We start from the raw sequence: 23,660 nt of genomic DNA on the forward strand, positions 1-23,660 counted from the left end.
ACAAAGAAGCTGTTTGGCATCCTTGCCTTTATTGTTCACAGCACTGAATATAAAGCTCACAGCACGGGCCGGTAATGTTACAGCTGAATAAAACTCTGGTCAGACCACATTTGGAGTATTGTCAACACTTACAGTTGCCACATCACAGGAAGGATGTAGTGGCTTTGGAGAGGGTGTTGAAGAGATTCTTCTGGGTTAGAAAACATCAGGGGAGGTGGTGGAAGCAGATATAATAACAATATTTAAGAGGCATTAAAACAGATACATGAACAGACAAGGAACAGAAGGATAAAAACTGCATGGGATTAGATTAATGTGGCACCATGGTCAGCAAATGCCACGTTTTCTGTTCTGTACAATTCTATATTTTATGCCAGTTATTTCTCCTTCAAAATTCTGAGCGGGAACAAAATGGGGTTCAGGAGGTAGTTGTCTTTGGTTGTCCAAGTTCATATCAAGCTTAGGCAGATATTTGAGGTGTTAAGAGAATTGCTGGGAAAATGTCTTGCAGGTAAGGACAGTGGACAAAACGGAGTGACAATAAATAAATCTCTAATGTTAATGTCAGGATTAATAAATGTGAATATGGTTTAGAATAAACAACACGGGGAGAGGGGAAATTAATTTTGATAAAGGGATGGCTTTATCTGCTTTCTTTTTCTGTTTGCTTTTTGTTCAGTCAGGTTTTGGTGAATCACGTATAAGTCTAGGTGAATCACGTATAAGTCTAGGCAGATCATGCCATGTGACTGTAGAAAGCTCATAACTGAGTAAAGTGCATATTATTAGGGAGATGAATGGCCATGAAATGGTAATTGTCTCTTTTTGCCTCAGAACATCCATACTTTCCTCTCACTTTGTCACCCCCTATTACCTTTGCAATTTATTCTTTTTATTTGTTTAGTTACTTAGATGTGGAACACGGCCTTCCAGCCCAGCAAATCATCGACTTTACCCTCACGTAATCACAGGACAATTTACAATGACCAATCTTTGTCTTTGAACTGTGGGGTTCGCTGCAGCGCCCGGAGGAAATGTGTAAGGGATGTGCATACAGAGGATTGCTGTATGCCTGCCCCCACAACCACTCCCTCCCCGGTTTTAAAACATTGCACTCTGGGGACTGACTCTTGAGATCTTTATATCTTGCACTGATCATTACAACACATTTTGGAGAAATTAACCACTGGAGATAAAACGTCAATTGAATCCACAGATTGTATGCAGGAATAGTTTTTACCTATGGACTTTGTCCTTGACATTCCTCTAGGCATTGGGAGGTGTGGCTTGTCTGGTACAGATGATGTAGTTGACTTTGAGGGCATTCCTTGACGCTCAAATAATGACTGGAAGCAAATAGATAAATACTTACAGAAGGATAGTGAACATTAAATTTAGTTTTATCCGAAACTCAACAATAGCCTGAATTACAACAACTTGCACTTATATTCCGAATACCCTTAAACATGGTAGAAAGTTTGATGGAGCTTCACAAGGATAAAATGAAATTGACACCATAGCAGGAAAGGGGACTTCTTGCCCCCTTCATTTCTAGGCCTGATGAAGGGTTCAGCCCGAAATGTCGACTCTTTATTCCTTTCCACAGATGCTCCCTAACCTGCTGAGTTCCTTCAGCATTTTGTATATGTTACTCTGGTGATTACCCCAATGCATACGAAAAACATAGCATTTTCTGTAAGGACCGCTGACAAGGCACCTAACGTCAGATTTGTTGTTAATGCACTGGTTACAAAGAGACCAACATGATTAATCTATATAATGACCACCATGACTACTGTAAGAATTTGATTTCAGTTCAAAGAATGTGGAAACAAAATCTTGGAATCAGAAAGAAAAGCATGAAGCTGTCAGAATGCCATAATAAGTCACTTCTTTGTTTTGAGGAAGCAAATCTGCTGCATCTCTCTGATCCAGCCTCCAATTGACTTCTGCACAGTAAGCAAGTGAACTGTATCAGTCCTTTCCAATGGTCAATAATCGCCAGCCTTGTTCACTTCAAGAATTATTTTAGCCAGAGTGAATGAGCTCATCTCAGCCAATAATGCTGACTGGATTACTTCCACTTGAACAAAAACTTAGTCTGACCACAACACCACTGAGGTCTAATTACTAGGACAATGAGCTGTTTATTGTTCACTGTGTACCTGTGCTGCCCAATGCATGTATTTCTGATGATATTTTATTAAATTATTGATGGTAATATTTTGCTTTATGTGCTGTGTGTGATTTACAGTGCCTATAAAAACTATTTACCCCACGTTGGATGTTTTCGTGTTTTATTGTTCTGCAACATTGAATCACAGTGGTTTCATTTTTTATTTTTTGACACTGATCAACAGAAAAGACTCTTCCATGTCAAAGTGAAAAGAAATTTCTATAAATTGGTCTAAATTTATTACAATTATTAAATACAAAATAATTGACTGCATAATTACTCACCTGCTTCAAGTCAGTATTTAGTAGATGCATCTTTAGCAGCAATTACAGCTTTGAGTCTGCGTGGATAGGTCTCTATCAGCTTTGCACATCTGGACACTGCAAATTTTCTCCATTCTTCATTACAACACTGCTCAAGCTCTGTCAGATTGCATGGGGATTGTGAGTGGACAGCCCTTTTCATGTTTGGCCACAAATTCTCAGTTGGATTGAGGTCTGGACCCTGACATGGCCACTCCAGGACTTTGTTGTTTTTAAGCCATTCTTGTGTAGCTTTGGCTTTATGCTTGGGGGTCATTGTCTTGCTGGAAAACAAATCTTCTCCCAAGTCACAGTTCTCATGCAGACTGCATCAGGTTTTCCTCCAGGAATTCCCTGTATTTTGCTGCATTCATTTCACTCTCTACCTTCACAAGCCTTCGAGGGCCTGCTGCAGTGAAGCATCCCCACAGCATGATGCAGCCACCATGTTTCACGGTGGGGATGGTGTACTTTTGATTATGTGTGGTGTTTGACTTACGCCAAACAGCACTTAGTCTGATGGCCAAAAAGATCCATTTTGGTTTCAACAGACCATAAAACCTTCTTCCAGCTGACGTCAGAGTCTCCCACATGCCTTCTGGCAAACTCTAGATGAGATTTCATGTGAGATTTTTCAACAGTGAATTTCTCTTTTACCACCCTTGCATAAAGCTGTGATTGGTGAAGCACCTGGGCAACAGGAGACTGTTCTATGTGCAGTCTCTCCCATATCAGCCACTGAAGCTTATAACTCCTCCAGAGTTGTCATAGGCCTCTTGGTGGCCTCCTCAGTAGTCCCCTTCTTGCATGTTCACTCAGTTTTTGAGGACTGCCTGCAGATTTACAGCTGTGCCATATTCTTTCCATTTCACTGTTGACTTAACTGTACTCCAAGAGATATTCAGTGACTTGAAAATTTTCTTGTATCCATCTCCTGATTCGTGCCTTTCAATAACCTTTTTTGCAGAGTTGCCTAGAGTTTTCTTTTGTCTTCATGGTGTAGTTTTTGCCAGGATACTGACTCACCAGCAGTTGGACCTTCCAGATACAGGCATATTTTTATTACAATCAATTGAAACACTTTGACTGCACACAGTCATCTCCATTTAACTAATCATGTAACTTCTAAAACCAATTGGTTGCAACAGTGATGATTTGGTGCGTCATATTAAAGGGGATGAATACTTACACAGTTATTTTGTGTTTTATATTTGTGATTAATTTAGATCACTTTGTTCTGCATTCACTTTGACACGAAAGAGCGTTTTTCTGTTGATCAGTGTCAAAAAAGCCAAATTAAATCCACTGTCATTCAATGTTGTAAAATAATTATATATATATATATATCTCTCTAATTGTAATTTAGTTTTATTATGTTAGGCAATGTACTGCTGCCACAAAACAACAATGTTCACAACATATGCCAGTGATATTAAACTTGATTCTGATTTCTGTTAACAATATTTTTACATGCAGAAAGCACGACAGATGTAAGTAGCTCCCGAAATGCTTTCTTGCAGTAGCACATGGACGCACAAGTGTCCAAAGTCCTTGCTTAGAATTTCATATCTTTGCTTAAGTGCCCACTCAGCATGTGTCCAGCTGCCAAATGATTTGAAATCAAATAGTGTGAATATTCAGCAAATAGACTCACAGCTGAGACTATTTATTAAGTGAAGAGCAGAAAGGAGGCAAGTTTTTTGAAAAAGGCAGAAAAATGGACCAGGAGAATTCTCATTTTCCTACTGAATGGTGGACCAAGCTTAAGAGGCAAAGTGGCCTACAGAGGTTCACATCGTATGCAAATTGTGCACTTTGGGATAATTACATTTTAAGAAAAGGTAGGCAATATATTTGAGCCTGCTATGGGAGGCTAGGGACAAGATTGCTGGACCCTACCAGAGATCCTTACACCGTGGAGAGCCACAGATGAGGTGCCAGATGACTTGAGGATAGTGAATAATGTTCATCTGTTGAAGGACTGCAGTTAATATAAGCCATTTAGTCTTATGTTTGTACTAGATAAAAAATGGGAAGGAAAATCTAAGTGGCAGGATTCATGTCAACTTGGAAAGGCAGGGATTAATTAGGCTCTTCTCATTGAAAATCCTGTCACTTACTTGACAGAAACCATGCATCTATACAAACACACTGGTGATCCAGATGAACCCTGATTCCTGGAGCTACGAGACAGTAGCTCTTCGGGCTGAGCCACTGCGAGGCCCACAACTTGTTCAATATAAAATCTGGAACTTGGATCAAACGGCAGCAAACTGTGAATATATTTGGTGTGACTTGTTTATCATAGACTGGGAAATAATGTTTCAAGGCAAAAAAGTAAATAAGCAATGATTAACACGAGGAATAAATAAAGTGGATTCTGGTTAACTGGGACACATTGGAACTAATGCAATCTGGCCCAATTAAACCAAGTTTCATAGAAACACAGTAGGTAAAAAGGTATAGATAAGACAAACTTCCATTTAACTGCATAACAAAATACATATTTAAATGAAATAAAGAACAAATTAGAGTACTACCTATACTATAAAACAATGTACTAGTTCCAAATAGATATCGACGGAGAATTTAATCCAATCTATACTGCCACGTTGTTTTGTTTGACTAAATGAACAAAATCAGTGCAGACACCTAGTGTAGATAATGGACTGCCTTCATACAATATGATCAATGATTGCATCCTCCAAATCTTTATTTTCATTGTAACATTCAAGATGGTTGCTGATACCTTCAAATTCCTCATAGTTCTTAACTTGATGAAATAATGAAATCATTTCATTTTTACTCCCAGCTATTTCTGGCATCTCCAAGCCTTAATGCTTAAAACTACAGAAAGCAAAAATTGTCTTACTGTCTTACTGAATTGTCTTACTGCTTATTTCTTGCCAACTATTTTGTTGACATAGCTCAGTGTTTAACACCATCATTCCCATAGTCCTGATTGATAAGTTACAGAACCTTTGCAGTTGGACTCTCGACTGCTTAACTGGAAGACCAGAATCTGTGAGGATTGGTGATGATCAGCACTGGTGTAATGCTTAGCCAGTGTTCTATTCTCTCTATACCCATGACTGTGTGGCTATAAAGAAGGCAAAACAGCGGCTATAATTCATTAGGAGTTTGAAGAGATTTGGTTTATCAACTAAAACACTCAAAAACATCTATAGATGTACTGTGGAGAGCATTCTGACAGGCTGCATCAATGTTTGGTAATGGGGGTGGGGAGGGGGTTACAGAAGGAAACTACAGAAAGGTGTAAAATTAGTCACTTCACTCCTGCTGAAGGGTTTCGGCCCGAAATGTCGTCACTACCTCCTCCCATAGATGCTGTCTGGCTTGCTGATTTCTGCCAGTATTTTGTGTTTTTAAAATTAGTCAGCTCCATCTTGGGTACAGGCCTCTGTAACAGCCAAGAAACGATGCCTCAAAAAGGTGATGTTCATTATTAAGGACCCTCATCACCCAAGGCATGTCTTCTTCTCATTGTTACTTTCAGGAAGGAGGTACAGAAACTTGAAGGCACACCCTCTGTGATTCAGGAACAACTTCTTCCCCTCTGCCATTCAATTTTTAAATGGACATAGAACCTGAATACTACCTCACTTTTTAAAAAACAATTCTGTTTTTGCACTATTTTAATCTATTCAATATACATATATATGCTTACTGTAATCGAAATTCTTATTTATTTTCTTTCTATATTATCATGTATTGCACTGAACTGCTGCTGCTAAGTTGACAAGTTTCACAACTCATGCTGGTGAGAATAAACCTGATTCTGATTCTGATATCTGTCTACTGCCAAAATGAGGCTAGAAGTAGATTGGAGAAACAATACCTTATATTCTGCCTGGTAGTTTGGTAGTCTCCAAACAGATGACATAAACACTGATCTCTCTAACCACGTCCCTCTGTTTCTGCCCCACCCCCACTATTTTCCTTTATCCTTCTAGTATTTTCACCCCTCCTTTGTCCTTCTCCACACTCATGACCAACCCATCACCCACCGCTTCCCCAAACTTTTCCCTTTATTCCATGGTCTTCTACTATCAGCTCCTGGCCTTCAGGTGTGGCTTAGCTACTAAGCCCGGTGGAATCATTTCTATTGACAAGAGAAGGGGCAAAGGTGGGTTACTGGCGCCTTAAAACCAGCCACTTCGGAGCAGATGGAGCTCGCCAGTCGCGGTTGGCAGCTCATCTAGAAGAAGGAAATTTCTGATCTCAAACCTCTGTTGCCTTGCAGCTATACTCACTCACAGGGAAGGCTTTGCGAGTAAGTCCAGAAGGGAAAATGCGGAGCTGGAGTCTCTAAGGCAGTCCTACATTGAGTTCAATACTGACTGGCAACTCCTGCAACGCTGCTGGTATCAGTTTCTGCAGTATCTTTGGATTCATCAGATGCATGGAGAGGGGGAGCTTGCTACAAGGGCAACAGCTTGCTCTCCATATCATACTGCCTTGGCTTGCATATCTGGACAGCTAGGACGCAACATCCATGGACAACTCTGACCAATAGAGGCCCTCACCTCACAACAATATTTTCTATCAGATTCCATCTTCTTTAGCACTTTGCATCTCAAAACTATCACCCTCCAGCTACTCACATCATTCTTATTGCTATCCCTCCTCCACATACCTACCTTTCGTCTCTCACCTGGACTCACTACCATCTGCCAGCTTATGCTCCTCCCTATCCCTCAGCACCTTACTATTCTGGCTTCTTCCCTCTTTCCTTCCAGTCCTGAAGAAGGGTCTTGACCCGAAACATCAATTGTTCATTTCTCTCTAAAGATATCGCCTGACATGCCGAGGTCCTCCAGTATTTGGCATGTTTTTGAGAAATGTCCTTATCTTCATTGAAAGATATTAGCAATGTAGATCTGTTTTTACAATATTCAAATAAATTTTAAAATTTTCCTTCATTTAATAACCAATTATTGAGTAACTGAATTTAAACAACCAGCTCCCTTGTCGGGATTCAGTAATTCAAGCAATGTACCTCTGTGTTCAGAACTCAAAAGGGTATGAAATGTGAATGAGTTTCTCACACTGATTTCTGCTGATGTGATGCGCCTGCTTGTGGGTCGCTGTTTGACTGTTGCAGCTCGAGAGTCTGCCGCTACGTTCTCTGTCCTAACTGAGCGATCAGCTGCTGCAAGGATCTCATCCAGTTTTTCTGCAACAAATTTAAAACATTTTGTCAGAAAGGGAAGAACATTATATCATAGAAGATACTGTATATGAAATATCAGGCTGAGCAATTAATATAAAAATAATTGTGTGATTAAAGATGAATTGCAAATTATATGAGACTTTATTCACAACAATATTAATGTTCTTTCAAGTCCAATATATATTGCTTTACCTTTATCATTTTAATTTGATTTACAACTTGCATTATTCCAATCTATTCAATTAATGTTCCTCCTATCCATGCAACCTCCTGTCTTACAATTGTTGTCTTTTGAACATCCTTGATTTCCCTTGGTGACCGGGAAATTATTAAATAGATTGATTAGTCTCACTTCTAAGTTTACATATTCAGATTTTTTTAACTGGATGACACTTGGCAAGATAAGTGAATTGAGAAGCCAAAGAATTGAAGAGTCTCAAGGAATCTGTTCCAATCTTTGGATGAATAGTACTCTGTGTAGATTTATGGAGCCAGACTGAAAGTGATTGTCAGCAGTCCTAGTGCTGAGGAATTACTCTAGCCTGATATTCTTCTGAGTGAGTGAGTGTTGAATTAAGTCAATTTCCAGATTTAAGTCACAAGATCCAAGACCTGATGTCTGATCCTCTGTACTTGTGAGACTGTCCCCTTTGTTGTTTCTTCTCTTTCCTTTATACATTTCTGTTCCCTTCTCTCTGTTTCTTTTTCTCTTTCTCCCTTGATTCTTTTTATTTGAAACTCTTTTCCTCATTAACTACCCTGCAGCAACACAATCTCTGAACAGGTTGTGATGTGAAACCTAATGGTCTGGTAAATCAAACTATTTCAATCAGGAACACTGAAAAATTACACTAGCTTAACCTCAATTCTTTTCATTTCATTAAATCCAGGGATTGGGCAGCTGAAGCATAGTCTTGATGGAGGCTGGAGAAGGGTTGGGAGGAGGCAGTGATTTACATAACATCAGAATATCACGTTTATTTTCATGAGGGCAATTTAAAGAAATTAGCTGGTTAATATGGTATGCTTAGTTAAAATGATTGTCTCGGTGGGGTTTAGGACAATTATAGAACCTTCGCTAAAAGCGAGGACTTGCTGCTGATGGAAAAGGGTTATTTTTAATTCATTTTAAAGAAAGTATGATTTTACGAACATCAACAGGCACAATTAATGCAATAAGAAGATTAATTAATTGGTACAAAATTTGTCTCTGGCAGTATATTCAATCTCACTGATCTGAAAAATGACATTCCTTTCTTATTCACAGAAGAACCAACTTTTGCTAACTTTGTTTTCTTTGAATGGTGCTCTTCACTGTCAGCCAGCAAGCTGCATTTGTTGCTAGATTGCTCTATAACACTTCAGCCTTACTGCTTACTCTGAGTGTTCAGAACTTTACATTGACTTCCAAAAGGGATTTGTGTACACCTAACATTTGCTCACAGGATGCCATGGTATTGAACAGACACCAGAGGCAATGCTGGCATCCAGAGGACTACGTGAGAGAGTACACAGAAGGGTTCATCACCACAGATCGTATACACCTGCAGTTACTTATCATCATAGCTAGAGATCTCTAGGAGCACTGACTTGGCTTCACCAACACAGACTTCGCTGATACCTGTCCTTTCTTGCTTCTCCCAAATACAGGCTCTCACATATGCCTAATTGCTTTGCTTATGGAGGCAATGGTCGCCATCACTTCCCAGGCTGCAGTCATGATCATTAGTTTGCTATTAACTCCTATATGAGGAAGGTCACCCAAGCTGCTTGTTCAAGTAGCGAAGACTTAATTTAAACGTACAAGGATTTGCTAGCTTTTATGGTTTTTCCCAGTATGCACCACATCAGGTAGCACTCCCTGGCAATCTCCTACCAGAAATATCTCATTACAATCATGGAGTCACTTCCCGTGTAAGAACTTGCTGGTAGCAAACTAAACTACTAACTATTTTATTAATCTCGCTTTTTTCTGGAAAAAGATTACTGCAATCAATGGTCTGTAATTTCCCTTTTGGAGCTGAGCTTTTGAACCACCTGTATGACCTGGCATTTTTGTGGTATGAACTGAAGTCTCAAAGGTGCAAACAATTCCAAAGATTCATCACTCCCTGCCTAAAGAAATTCCTCCTCTTCTTCATTCTGAAATGACATCCCTCTATTCTGAGGCTAGGTCCTCTGGTCTTAGACTCTCCCACCATAGTCCTCTCCATATCTACTCTATCAAGGCCTTTCACCATTCGATAGGTTCCAATGAGGTCACCCCTCATTCTTCTCAATTCTAGTGAATTCACACCCAGAGCCATCAAGCACTATTCATATGACAAGCCATTCAATCCTGGAATAATTTTTGTGAACCTCGTTTGAACCCTCTCCAGTTTCAGCACATCCTTTCTAAGATAAGGTGCCTAAAACTGCTCACACGACTCCACGTGAGGCCTCACCAGTGCTTATAAAGTTTCAACATTACATCCCTGCTGAGGGTAACAGGTACATGGGTAGGAAAGTTTGAGAAAGATATGGGCCAAACTTGTGCAAATGGGACCAGCCTGATTGGACATCTTGGTCAGCATGGACCAGTTGAGCTGATGGGCCTGGCTGTATGTAAATGCCTCTACTACTCTCGGTCGATAGTGGATATCGAAACTGGGGTTAAAGAAGGACAGCTAACAGTGCTGTTTAAGGACTGTCATATAGAACAACAGATCTATTTGGGATTTAGAAAACCATATTAGAGTGGCATGCAACACCCTTTTAATGCCATTAGAACATAGTAAATGAATTTCCAGGCTACAGTGGGATATCCTCCATTCTTTGAGGCTTTTAGGTTGAAGAGGATTATGTACTTCTAAGGTAGCAGCTCAAAGTATCACAAAGGAGCCAATCTCCTCTTGCAGGTAATGTCATTTCCTGAGCTATTAAATGAGAAAGTTACTTTTCAGACGGCAAATATAAAAGATTCCTTGATAATATTTGTAAAGGGTTGCAATGGTCCTTCTAGCATCCTGCTTGATTCCTCAGTGTTCTTTACTTCTGTGTCCGAACCAGCTTCATTGCCTACCTTATAACATTGAAATGTTCTTTGGCTGTACAATGTCTTGGAATGCCTTGAGTTTGTGAAAGAGCCTCTGAAATTTGGAGCTCCTTTTCCGCTTTTGAAAGAGATAAACATTTTAAATGGACGTGTGCGGGAGATCAGAGAAGAGCTATTCAGAGAATCAGCACAACTGTAATGGATTACACGCATAAAATGCATCGTCAGCCAGGCGGGGTGTAAACAGCTGACATTTCGGCTTAAGTCCCTTCTTCAGGACTTGGCAAAAGGTTTCTGCCTGAAAGGTCAACTGTTCATTCCCTTCCATAGATTCTACTTGATCTGCTGAATTCCTACAACACTTTGTGTGTGTTGTTCTGGGTTTGCAGCATCTGCAGAATCACTTGTGTTTGTAACTGTAATGGGTTGCCTGGTCTTTTTCTGTACAGCATGATTAATCTGTCTCAATGCTAATTTGACATAACATACAGGCATTTTCACTGACTTTGGGTTGACACTCAGCAACTACTAATTAGAGGAAAAATTCTGGGAGCTCAACACATAACCTTCCTGTTACTTGAAACTAGCTGTAAGCCTCATTAACACTGTGCAAACCCCTCCCCCCTCCAATAGAAATGATCTGCACTCCTCATGAATGTTGCTGGGGCTTTATATTTTGAATATGACATTCAATAGGCATGGAATACATGTTTTTATTCCTTCAAACCCACTAATTAAAGCTCTGAGTAAATATGTTTGTCACAATGATAATGTGCTGATTGGATTCAAACAGGATAAACTAGGCATACTTGTAGACTGATGTAATCCACTCTGCACAACTGCAGTTTTGTGTTAATAATGGATCATTTCCTTCCCATTGTGAATCATGCAAATGCTGAGGCAGGCACAGCAGGAGTATGATGCAGAGAGGAGTGTCTAGGAAAGCTGCACATGTTTAAAGAGGTTTTGAGCACATTCTGGAATCTCTTCCTCAGTCCACCTGATAACCTCTTTCCAAGGCAGAGACAGTGACAGTGTATTGGTTTAGGAAGTCTGGTGCCAGGCACATGAACAACATGATTCTGCTAAGTAGTTGACTGAGTGTAACCTGAGCTTCAGTCTTGAGGACGTCGGCCTGGGATTGGCCAGAGGGTGGTTTGCTTGAAGGCAGCATTGATGCTCTTTTTCCCAGTCCTTGCAGGGTTGCTGTGGGTGTATTGGAGAGCAGGGATAATTGATGTCCAGTTGGCCATGAGTTTTTTTTACCTGGTTTGAGGTGTTTTTATCACAACCATCAATTGGTTGTGGCATTAATTTTCAGTTGGAGAGTTTTAGTTAATGACCCTGTTGGTCTAGCTTTTTCCTTTAATTCTATACAGTTTTCATTAAAGTCAGTGAAATGCAGATCTACTTGAGTCTCTCTCTCTCTCTCTCTCTCTCTCTCTCTCTCTCTCTCTCTCTCTCTCTTCCACCCCCTCCCCCACCAGGTTATAACCACATATCCTGTCAGCGACTCTTGACAACCAAAATGGAGACAGCAGGTGACCTTAGCCCTGACCTTCATTGAGCAGACAGTAGGTAAGCTGCAGGTGCTTGAATCTGTATTGGGAAAGTGACTGAAAGAGTACAGCAAGCCAGGTTCAGCTGGAAGGACAGCTGTCGGCTCTTGCAACAACAGTTCAGCAGCTCACGGCAGACAACCAGAATCAGGTGGTGGTGATTTCTGCTCTCTCAGCCACAATCCAGCAATCTTTGGCTACGTCAGTCCCACTCACAGCATCTCCCAGATCCTCCTCTTCAACCTCGGCAACTAATATCCCTGTCCCACGGCTGGACCAGAACCGACTATTCCTCCAGCAGGCAGATATTGCAGTGATCCTAACAGCTGCCAGTGTGAGCTGTCTTTCCAAGCCCAGCTTGGTTGGTTTGGTGATGATGCGTGTAAATGGCATACAGGGTGAACCTCTTACAGACCCCCTTTAGCCTTTTCAATGCTCTTTGGGAGCAAGGTTCCCCACAGCCCAGTCATTTCAGATGATCTGTTGCTGAGTTCAAGAGAGTTTTTGACGTTCCAGTATGGGGTCAGGGGGCTGCACACTGACGCCTGGATCTGTGCCAAGGTGGAGGGACAGACAGGGACTACGCAGTAAAGATCTGCATGCTTGCGGTGGAGATGGGGTTGAGTGAGAGGTCCCTCATCGCTGCCTTCCACGGGGACTGAGCTGAGGGGTCTAGCAGGAGATCACTGTGTGTGACGAGGACAGCCTGGATGAGCTGATTAATCGGATCTTTTGAGTTGAAAACCGAGCAACTGAGTGGGTTAGGGAAAGAATGCCTCATTCTTCCTACTCATCGAAGCACTGTTTGTCATCACCCAGACCACGGAGGAGCCCATGCAGATGGGGCAGGAGCAATGAGATCGATTGCTGCCTCTGATCCAAGACTCTTCCGAGCTTCATGTCCCAAGCACTCAGAAAAAAAGGAAAACTGTCAGCAGGAAGGGAGTTCTGTCGGCTTCCCCTGTCAGTGTGACACTCCGAACATTCCTGTCATGAGGTTGGGGGTGGGGATATCTCGGACCCATGAACCTTCTGGCATTTATCGACTCTGGGGCAGCTGGGCATCTCAAGGACATACTACGGCTCAAAAATGGAGGTTGGTGCTTTTCTCTCTCTTATCCGACTCAGAAATTCAGAGAAAATATTGACGTGAAGGCCTTTTCACCTTTCCACCTCCAGCTTTTGCTCAAAGGCAACCATAGGGAACAACTCTCCTTCTACCTGGTTGGTTCACCTGAAGTGCCACTGCCCGAAATAACCCACGGATTGACTGGCCACTCCAACAGAGAGGACTAGTATCCATATTTACCTTTCTCAGTCCACCTCAAGCTTCAGTCTACGAAAACCCTCCTGTGTCAGCTGGCATTCCGGCTGAACATGCTGATCTCTTGTGGTCTTCAGTAAAAAGACAGCCACCTTCTTGCCTCCACACCTGCCGTACCAGGGCACCTTTGACCTCTTACCTGGTACTAGTCCTCCCCGGAGTTGGCTCTTTTCTCTTTCTTATCCAAAAATGATGGCCATAGAAGAGTATATCCAAGAAGAACTGGCCTTGGGGTTTATCCATCCATCAACTTCACTTCTTTTTTGTGAGCAACGGGATGGCAAGCTCAGTTCCTGCATTGATTATTGGCCGTAAACAATAACCCTGCAGAGAACTGCTACCCCCTTTCCCTGCTTTCCTCTGTGTTTCAACGCCTCCAGAGAACAATCATATTTTTCAAAATCAATCGCACAATGCTTATAACCTTGTTCGTATTGGAGAAGGGGGCGAGTGGGCGACAGCATTCAACACCTCCACTGACCATTATTAATATCTTGTGATGCCCTTTGGTCTGGCCAAGGCCCCTGTGTTTTTCAGGCACTAGTTAATGATTTACACAGGCGCATGTTGAATCGGTTCACTTTTGTATACTTTGGATGACATTCTAATCTATTTCCACTCTCGCCAGGAACATATCCAGCAAGTCCGGAGCATTTGCAAATGGCTCCTCAAAAATAACCTTACACCAAACCAGATGAGTGTGAGTTCCATAAAGAGCAGCTGCTGCTTTTGGGCTACATCCTCACTCCTTCCATTGTTCAACGGGTAAAGTTTTGGCAGTCACGGAGAGGCTGCAAACCATCTATGGTCAAAGAGTTGTGATGCTTCCTGAGGTTTGCAAACTTTTATCACCACTTCATCAGAAACCAGTTCCATTGTGCCCCTCATAACTGCACTTGCCAAAAAGACTTCTGCAGGATTCCACCGAACAAGCAAAGCGGACCAAGCATTCTCGGAACTAAAGTGACCCTTCACCACTGCCCATTGCTGTGACACCCAGAGCCATCCTGGCCATTCCTCGTTGAGGTGGATGCATCTGATGTTGGTATTGGAGCTGTCCTCTCCCAGCGTACTTCTGTGAATAGCCAGCTTCACCCTGTGCCTTTCTTTTCTGTTTCTTGACTCCGGCAGAGTGTAGCTCTGATGTGGGGAACTTCTGGCTGTTGTGGAGGCCCTGGAAGCATGGCAACACTGGCTGGAGGGGTCAGAGCGCCCCTTCCTGGTATGGACAGATCACAAGAACCTCTCCTACACTCGAACATTCAGAAACTCAACTACCGTCAAACCCGTTGGGCTCCCTTTTTCATCCAGTTTAATTTCATCCTCACCAATCATCCTGGCAGCAAGAATATCAGGGCTGTCTCCCAGCAGTTCGATGGATCTGAGGGCAATGCCTTCCTCGCTCGTGTATTGCTGCTCTGGTAATTTGGGGAATAGAGGAATAAAGGGCCGCCCAGCAGTCAGATCCAGGCCGAGGTGGGAGACATCCCAACCAGCTGTTTGTCCCTGCCACAGTGAGCCTCAGTGTTGGAATGGAGTCATTCCCCCCGATTGGTTGGCCATCCAAGAATTCAACAGATCTTGGAAATTATCAAGAGGCAATTTTCGTGGTACACTATGTCCAAGGATGTCCACTACTTTGGCTCCACCTGTCTCCACAAGTCAGCATGGATTTGTGAAAGGAAAATCATGTCTGACGAATCTTATAGAATTTTTTGAAGATGTAACTAGTAGAGTGGATAGGGGAGAGCCAGTGGATGTGGTATATTTAGATTTTCAAAAGGCTTTTGACAAGGTCCCACACAAGAGATCAGTGTGCAAACTTAAAGCACACGGTATTGGGGGTATGTCTGATGAATCTTATAGAATTTTTTGAAGGTGTAACTAGTAGAGTGGATAGGGGAGAGCCAGTGCATGTGGTATATTTAGATTTTCAAAAGGCTTTTGACAAGGTCCCACACAAGAGATTAGTGTGCAAACTTAAAGCACACGGTATTGGGGGTATGGTATTGAAGTGGATAGAGAATTGGTTGGCAGACAGGAAGCAAAGAGTGGGAGTAAACGGGACCTTTTCAGAATGGCAGGCAGTGACTAGTGGGTTACCACAAGGCTAGATGCAGGAAGATTGTTTCTGATGTTGGGGAAGTCCAGAACGAGGGGTCGCAGTTTAAGGATAAAGGGGAAGCCTTTTAGGACTGAGATGAGGAAAAACTTCTTCACACAGAGAGTGGTGAATATGTGGAATTCTCTGCCACAGGAAACAGTTGAGGCCGGTTCATTGGCTATATTTAAGAGGAAGTTAGATATGGCCCTTGTGGCTAAAGGGATCAGGGGGTATGGAGAGAAAGCAGGTACAGGGTTCTGAGTTGGATGATCAGCCATGATCATACTGAATGGGGGTGCAGTCTCGAAGGGCCGAATGGCTTACTCCTGCACCTATTTTCTATGTTTCTATGTTCAACTTGTGCCCAGAACAAGATAAGATGTAAGTGCCCTGAGAGTCTGCTATGTCTGCTTCCTGTGCCTCACTGTTGCTGCATTTCATCACCGGTCTCCACGGCCTAATGGAAACACCACCATTCTGGTTGCTGTGGATCGATTCACCAGGGCTGCCCACTTCATTGCCCTCCCTAAGTCCCCGTCGGCTCATGTGATTGTCACCCTCATGGTTCAACGTGTGTTCAGGCTGCACAGCTTCCCTCAAGTCATAATGTCCGATCATGGTCCACAGTTCCCTTCCCGCTTTTGGGAGCCAAGGCCATCCTCTTGTCCGGTTTCCTACTGCAATCTAACAGCCAGACTAAGAGAGTGAATCAGGGCTGGAGACAACTCTGTGTTACCTAGCCTCTTCCAACCCCATGTCCTGCAACTCCCAACTGGTTTGGGCAGAGATCGCTCACAATAACCAGTTGTCCTTTGCTGGCATGTCCCCCTTTAAATGCCAGAAGGGATTCTAGCCACTGCCCTTCTCTGACCAGGAGATCAATGTGGGCCGTTCCTGCTGCTGAACCGTCAGTCCAATGCTACAAGCGCACATGGAAATGGATCAATGTTTATCTGTTGCGCACTCAGAAACAACACGCCGGCAGGCTGACCAGCTCCACTCACAGGTGAGGCCTCTTAAGCCAGGGGAGAAAGTCTGGCTGGCATATAGGAATCCTCTCTTGAAAGTCGAGAGCTGAAGGTTGGCTCCACGCTATGTGGGACCATTTGTAGTGAAGATGGCTATAGTTCAAAGTTCAAGTTTAATTGTCATTCAACCAAATGAAACAGCACAAGGTGTGCAAGGTACAGCACCCGCAGTCACACACAGCACATATAAAATATCAGTAAAACAGAGTCACACAGAAAAAACTATAATCCAAGACCCTGACTCCATGAATGTTACAGAAATTTGTAGTCAAACACAATATGACTTGTCTTCTGCTGAGCAAACACTAGGGGCCAGCATGAACTCCAGCTTGGACGCTGCATCACATTGCCACTGGTGGAGTGCACCAACTCTGATGTCTCTCTTTTGGGTGGCTGTAAACAGGCAACACTGCGCTCAAGGCCTAGTAATTGCTAGGACCGAAGCCATGGAGTTCCTCCACTGTCTGCTGTCAATGAATTGGATTTGCAGCATTCCACATTAACAATGTCCAACGGGGTCTTGTAATCACAGGAAAAGCAATTAAACCAGTCACTCGCTATCAACAAGGTCTCGTATAGAATGTGTGTATCATTATCAAGGCATAAGGCACGACTGTGCAAGTGCGTAGACGTCAGCAAGTTAGACCGGCGGGAAGGATTTAAAGGAAGACAGCTTGATAGAGCAGGTATCAGAGGAGTGGGCGATAGAGTAGAGGGAGTCAGAGTAGGAGAGCTTTGGTTCAACGGGGCTTCTGTGATAATGGGTCGAGGCGAGGTAAGCTACTTGTGAGGAATAGGATGCATGTCTGTGAGGCCAGTGTTCTGTACTGTGTGTCACATGTGGGATGTCCAGGAGACTCCCAACCTCCTGGATGGCAACATCTGCGCCAGGTGCATCGAGCTGCAGCTCATTACGGACCGGGTTAAGGAACTCGAGCTGCAGCCCCATGACCTTTGTCTGGTCAGGGAGAGTGAGGAGGTGATAGAGAAGAGCTAGAGGCAAGTAGTCACACCAGGGCTTGGGAGACAGATAAGCGAAGCAAGGTCTAGTTGATTGGGAGGGTATGACACTGTGGCAATAGGGGATTTGCTAGTTAGGGGAACAGACAGGAGGTTCTGTGGGTGAGAACAAGATTCCTCGATGGTGTGTTGCTTCCCAGGTGCCAGAGTCTGGGATATCTCGCATCAAGACTTTGGCATTCTTAAGTGGGAGGGAGAACAGCTCAAAGTCATGGTCCATGTAGGTACACATGACTTGGGTAGGACGAATGACGAGGTTCATAGGGTGGAGGTGTAGGATGGAGGGCATAAGATTTTTGGATCATTGGGCTCTCTTCCAGGGAAGGTGGGATCTGTACAGAAGAGACAGTTTGCAGCTGAACTAATATCCTAGTGGGAATGTCTGTTAATGCTGCGCGGTGGGGTTTAAACTAGAGTTGCAGGAGGATGGGAACCAGAGTGCCAGAACAGTTGGTGGAGAACTTGTGATGGCATATGTTGGTGTGACCTCAGACAAAGTCAGTAATCAAAAGGTTGAGCATGGTGTGACAAAAACAAAAAGGGTGAATACAGGACTGAAGGTGTTGTATCTGAACGTGCGCAGTATACAGAATAAGGCAGATGAACTTGCAGCACATTCGCAGATTGGTAGGTATGATGTTGTAGGCATCACTGAATCATGGCTGAAAGATTATAGCTGGGAGCGTAACGTCCAAGGATACACGTTGTATCGAAAGGACAGGCAGGAAGTCAGAGGGGGCAGAGTTGCTCTGTTGGTAAAAAATGAAATCAAATCATTAGAAAGAGGTGACATAGTGTCGGAAGGTGTTGAGTCATTGTGGATAGAGCTAAGGAACTGCAAGGGTATAAAGACCCTGATGGGGGTTGTATACAGACCCCCAAACAGTAGTAAGGATGTGGCCTAACAATTACAATGAGAGATAGAAAATCCATGCCAAAAGGCAAATGTTACAATAGTTATAGGGGACTTTAGTACGCAGGTAGATTAGGAAAACCAGGTTGGGGCTGGATTACAGGAGGAGGAATTTCTAGAGTGCCTGTGAGATGGCTTTTTAGAGCAGCTCATGGTTGAGTCAACTAGAGGATCAGCTATTCTGGATTGGGTGTTGTGCAATGAATCAGAATTGATGAGAGAGCTTAACGTAAAAGAACTCTTGGGACAAGAGATCAAAATATTATTGAATTCATCCTGAAATTTGAGAAATTGGATATATCAGTGTTACAGTGGAATAAAGGGAATTACACAGATGTGAGAGAGGAGCTGGCCAGAATCGACTGGAAAATAACACTGTCAGGGATGATGGCAGAATAGCAATGGCTGGAATTTTTGGAAGCAATTTGGAAAGCACAGGATATATACATCCCAAAGAGGAAGATGATTTGTAAAGGAAAGATTATACAAACACGGCTAACAAGAGAAATCAAAACCAACATAAAAGCCAAAGACAGGATGTAAAGTAGAACAAAAATTAATGGGAAGTTAGAGGATTGAGAAGCTTTTAAAAGCCAACAGAAGGCAACTAAAAAAGTCATTAAGAAGGTAAAGATGGAATATGAAAGTAAGCTAGCCAATAATATTAAATTATATATTATAATTATAATATTAATACCGAAAGTTTCTTCAGATACATAAAGTGTCAAAGAGAAGCGATAATGGATATTGGACCACTGACGAGGTAGTAATGGGGAACAATAAAGTAGCAGATGAACTGAATAAATATTTTGCATCAGTCTTCACTGTGGAAGACACTAGCAATATGGTGGAAGTTCCAGGTGTCAGAGGTCATGAAGTGTGAAGTTACCATAACGAGAGAGAAGGTTCTTGAGAAAATGAAAGGTCTGAAGGTAGGTAAGTCACCTGGACCAGAATGTGTACATCCTAGAGTTTTGAAGGAGGTGGATGAAGAGATCGTGGAGGCGTTAGTAATGATCTTTCAAGAATCACTAGAATCTGGAGTGGTTCCAGAAGAATGGAAAATTGCAAGTATCAGTCCACTCTTCAAGCAGGGAGTGAGACAGAAAAAAGGAAGCTATGAGCCAGTTAGCCTGACCCTAGTGGCTGGGAAGATGTTGGAGTTGATTATTAAGGATGAGGTTTCAGGGTACTTGGAGGCACATGATAAAATAGGCCATAGTCACCATAGTTTCCTCAAGGGAAAATTTTGCTTGTCAAATCTATTGAAATTCTTTGAAGAAATAACAAGCAGCACAGACCAAGGAGAATCATTTGATGTTGTGTACTTGGATTTTCAGAAGGCCTTTGACAAGGAGCCACACATGAGGCTGCTTAACAAGCTATGAGCCCATGGAATACAGGGAAGATTTTAGAATGGATAAAGCAGTGTATGGTTGGGAGGTTCAAAGAGTGGGAATAAAGTGGAACTTTTCTGGTTGGCTGCACGAGATCAGTGTTGCTACACAGGTGTCTGTGTTGGGACCATTTCTTTTTACGTTAAATGTCAATGATTTGGGTGATGGAATTTGATGGCGTTGTTGCAAAGTTTATGCACAATATGAAGATAGGTGGAGTGGCAGATAGTTTTCAGGAAGTAGACAGGCTACAGAAGTACTTAGATTATGAGAATGGGCAAAGAAACTGCAATTGGAATACAGTGTCAGGAAATGTACGGTCAATCACGTTGGTAGAAGAAATGAAAGAGTTGACAGTTTTCTAATTGGAGAGAAAATACAAAAGTTTGAAGTGCAAAGGCTGAAAGTTAAATTGCAGGTTGAATCTATGCTGATGAAGGCAAATACAATGTTAGCATTCATTTCAAGAGGACGAGAATATAAAAGAAAGGATGTAACATTGAGAATTTATAAAGCACTGGTGAGGCCTCACCTGGAATATTCTGAGCAGTTTTAGAAAACATAGAAACATAGAAAACGGACAGCACAATACAGGCCCTTTGGCCCACAAAGTTGTGCCGAACATGTCCCTACCTTAGAAATTACTAGGCTTACCTATAGCCCTCTATTTTACTAAGCTCCATGTACCTATCTAAAACCTCTTAAAAGACCCTATCGTATCCACCTCTACCACTGTTGCCAGCAGCCCATTCCACGCACTCACTACTCTCTGAGTAAAAAACTTACTCCTGATATCTCCTCTGTACCTACACCCCAGCACCTTAAACCTGTGTCCTCTTGTGGCAGCCATTTCAGCTAATAGACAATAGACAGTAGGTGCAGGAGTAGGCCATTCGGCCCTTCTAGCCAGCACCGCCATTCACCGTGATCATGGCTGATCATACACAATCAGTACCCCGTTCCTGCCCTCTCCCCATATCCCTTGACCCCGCTATCTTTAAGAGCTCTAGCTAACTCTCTCTTGAATGCATCCAGAGACTTGGCCTCCACTGCCTTCTGGGGCGGAGCATTCCACATAACCACCACTCTCTGGGTGAAAAGGTTTTTCCGCATCTCTGTTCTAAATGGCCTACCCCTTATTCTTAAACTGTGGCCTCTAGTTCTGGACTCACCCATCAGTGGGAATATGCTTCCTGCCTCCAGTGTGTCCAATCCCTTAATAATCTTATATGTTTCAATCAGATCCCCTCCTATCCTTCTAAACTCCAGTGTATACAAGCCCAGTCGCTCCAATCTTTCAACATATGACAGTCCCGCCATTCCAGGAATTAACCTTGTGAACCTACACTGCACTCCCTCAATAGCAAGAATGTCCTTTCTCAAATTTGGAGACCAAAACTGCACACAATACTCCAGGTGGGGTCTCACCAGGGCCCTGTACAGCTGCAGAAGGACCTCTTTACTCCTATACTCAATTCCTCTTGTTATAAAAGCCAGCATGCCATTAGCTTTCTTCACTGCCTGCTGTACCTGCATGCTTGCTTTCATTGACTGATGTACAAGAACACCTAGATCTCGTTGTACTTCCCCTTTTCCTAACTTGACTCCATTTAGATAGTAATCTGCCTTCCTGTTCTTGCCACCAAAGTGGATAACCTCACATCTATCCACATTAAACTGCATCTGCCATACATTTGCCCACTCACCCAACCTGTCCAAGTCACCCTGCATTCTCATAACATCCTCCTGACATTTCACACTGCCACCCAGCTTTGTGTCATCAGCAAATTTGCTAATGTTACTTTTAATCCCTTCATCTAAATCATTAATGTATATTGTAAACAGCTGCGGTCCCAGCACCGAACCTTGCGGTACCCCACTGGTCACAGCCTGCCATTCCGAAAGGGACCCGTTAATCACTACTCTTTGTTTCCTGTCAGCCAGCCAATTTTCTATCCATGTCAGTACTCTGCCCCCAATACCATGTGCCCTAATTTTGCCCACTAATCTCCTATGTGGGACCTTATCAAAAGCTTTCTGGAAGTCCAGGTACACTACATCCACTGGCTCTCCCTTGTCCATTTTCATAGTTACATCCTCAAAAAACTCCAGAACATTAGTCAAGCATGATTTTCCCTTCATAAATCCATGCTGACTCGGACTGATCCTTCTACTGCTATCCAAATGTGTCGTAATTTCCTCTTTTATAATTGACTCCAGCATCTTTCCCACCACTGACGTCAGGTAACCGGTCTATAATTCCCTGTTTTCTCTCTCCCTCCTTTCTTGAAAAGTGGGACAACATTAGCCACCCTCCAATCAGCAGGAACTGTTCCTGAATCTATAGAACATTGGAAAATGATTTCCAATGCGTCCACGATTTCTAGAGCCACCTCTTTAAGTACCCTGGGATGCAGACCATCAGGTCCCGGGGACTTATCAGCCTTCAGACTCAACAGTCTATCCAACACTGTTTCTTGCCTAATATAAATTTCCTTCAGTTCATCCTTTACCCTAGTTCCTTTGGCCACTATGACATCTGGGAGATTGTTTGTGTCTTCCCTAGTGAAGACAGATCCAAAGCACCTGTTCAGCCCAGGGGAAAAGCCTCTGACTATCCACACGAACAATGCCTCTCATCATCTTAAACACCTCTATCAGGTCACCTCTCATCCTCTGTTGCTCCAAGGAGAAAAGGCTGAGTTCACTTAACCTATTCTCATAAGGCGTGCTCTCCAATCCAGGCAACATCCTTGTAAATCTCCTCTGTACCCTTTCTATTGCTTCCACATCCTTCCTGTAGTGAGGCGACCAGAACTGAGCACAGTACTCCAAGTGGGGTCTGACCAGTGTCTTATATAGCTGCAACATTACCTCTCGGTTCCTAAATTCAATTCCACAATTGATGAAGGCCAATACACTGAATGCCTTCTTAACCACAGAGTCAACCTGCACAGCAGCTTTGAGCATCCTATGGATTCGGACCCCAACATCCCTCTGATCCTCCACACTGCCAAGAGTCTTACCATTAATACTATATTCTGCCATCATATTTGACCTACCAAAATGAACCACTTCACACTTCTCTGGGTTGAACTCCATCTGCCACTTCTCAGCCCAGTTTTGCATCCTATCAATGTCCCTCCGTAACCTCTGACAGCCCTCTGCACTATCCACAAAACCTCTAACCTTTGTGTCATCAGCAAACTTCCTAACTCATCCCTCTACTTCCTCATCCAGGTCATTTATAAAAATCACGAAGAGAAGGGGTCCTAGAACAGATCCCTGAGGCACTCCATTGGTGACTGACCTCCCTGCAGAATATGACCCATCTACAACCACTCTTTGCCTTCTGTGGGCAAGCCAGTTCTGGATCCACAAAGTAATGTCTCCTTGGATCCCATGCCTGTTTACTTTCTCAATAAGCCTTGCATGGGGTACCTTATCAAATGCCTTGCTGAAATCCATATACACTACATCTACTGCTCTTCCTTCATCAATGTGTTTAGTCTGATCCTCAAAAAATTTAATCTGGCTTGTAAGGCACGACCTGCCCTTGACAAAGCCATGCTGACTAATCCTAATCATATTATACAATTTCCTGGGCTA

General features: G+C 42.9%; 1 protein-coding gene across 3 annotated transcripts in view; it reads right to left on the minus strand.

Moving 5' to 3' along the window:
• Positions 1-23,660, minus strand: part of shank3a (SH3 and multiple ankyrin repeat domains 3a) — a 1,154,364-nt gene that overhangs the window by 50,381 nt on the left and 1,080,323 nt on the right. For all 3 annotated transcript variants that reach the window (XM_073066894.1, XM_073066893.1, XM_073066892.1), the window contains 2 exons: positions 7,548-7,675; positions 1,241-1,346 (listed from right to left, as the gene is read on the minus strand). In XM_073066894.1, coding sequence (XP_072922995.1) covers positions 1,241-1,346; positions 7,548-7,675 — 234 coding nt within the window. The remainder of the gene's footprint in view (positions 1-1,240; positions 1,347-7,547; positions 7,676-23,660) is intronic.

Source organism: Hemitrygon akajei, chromosome 14 (genome assembly GCF_048418815.1).
Source record: "Hemitrygon akajei chromosome 14, sHemAka1.3, whole genome shotgun sequence".
NCBI lineage: Eukaryota > Metazoa > Chordata > Chondrichthyes > Myliobatiformes > Dasyatidae > Hemitrygon > Hemitrygon akajei.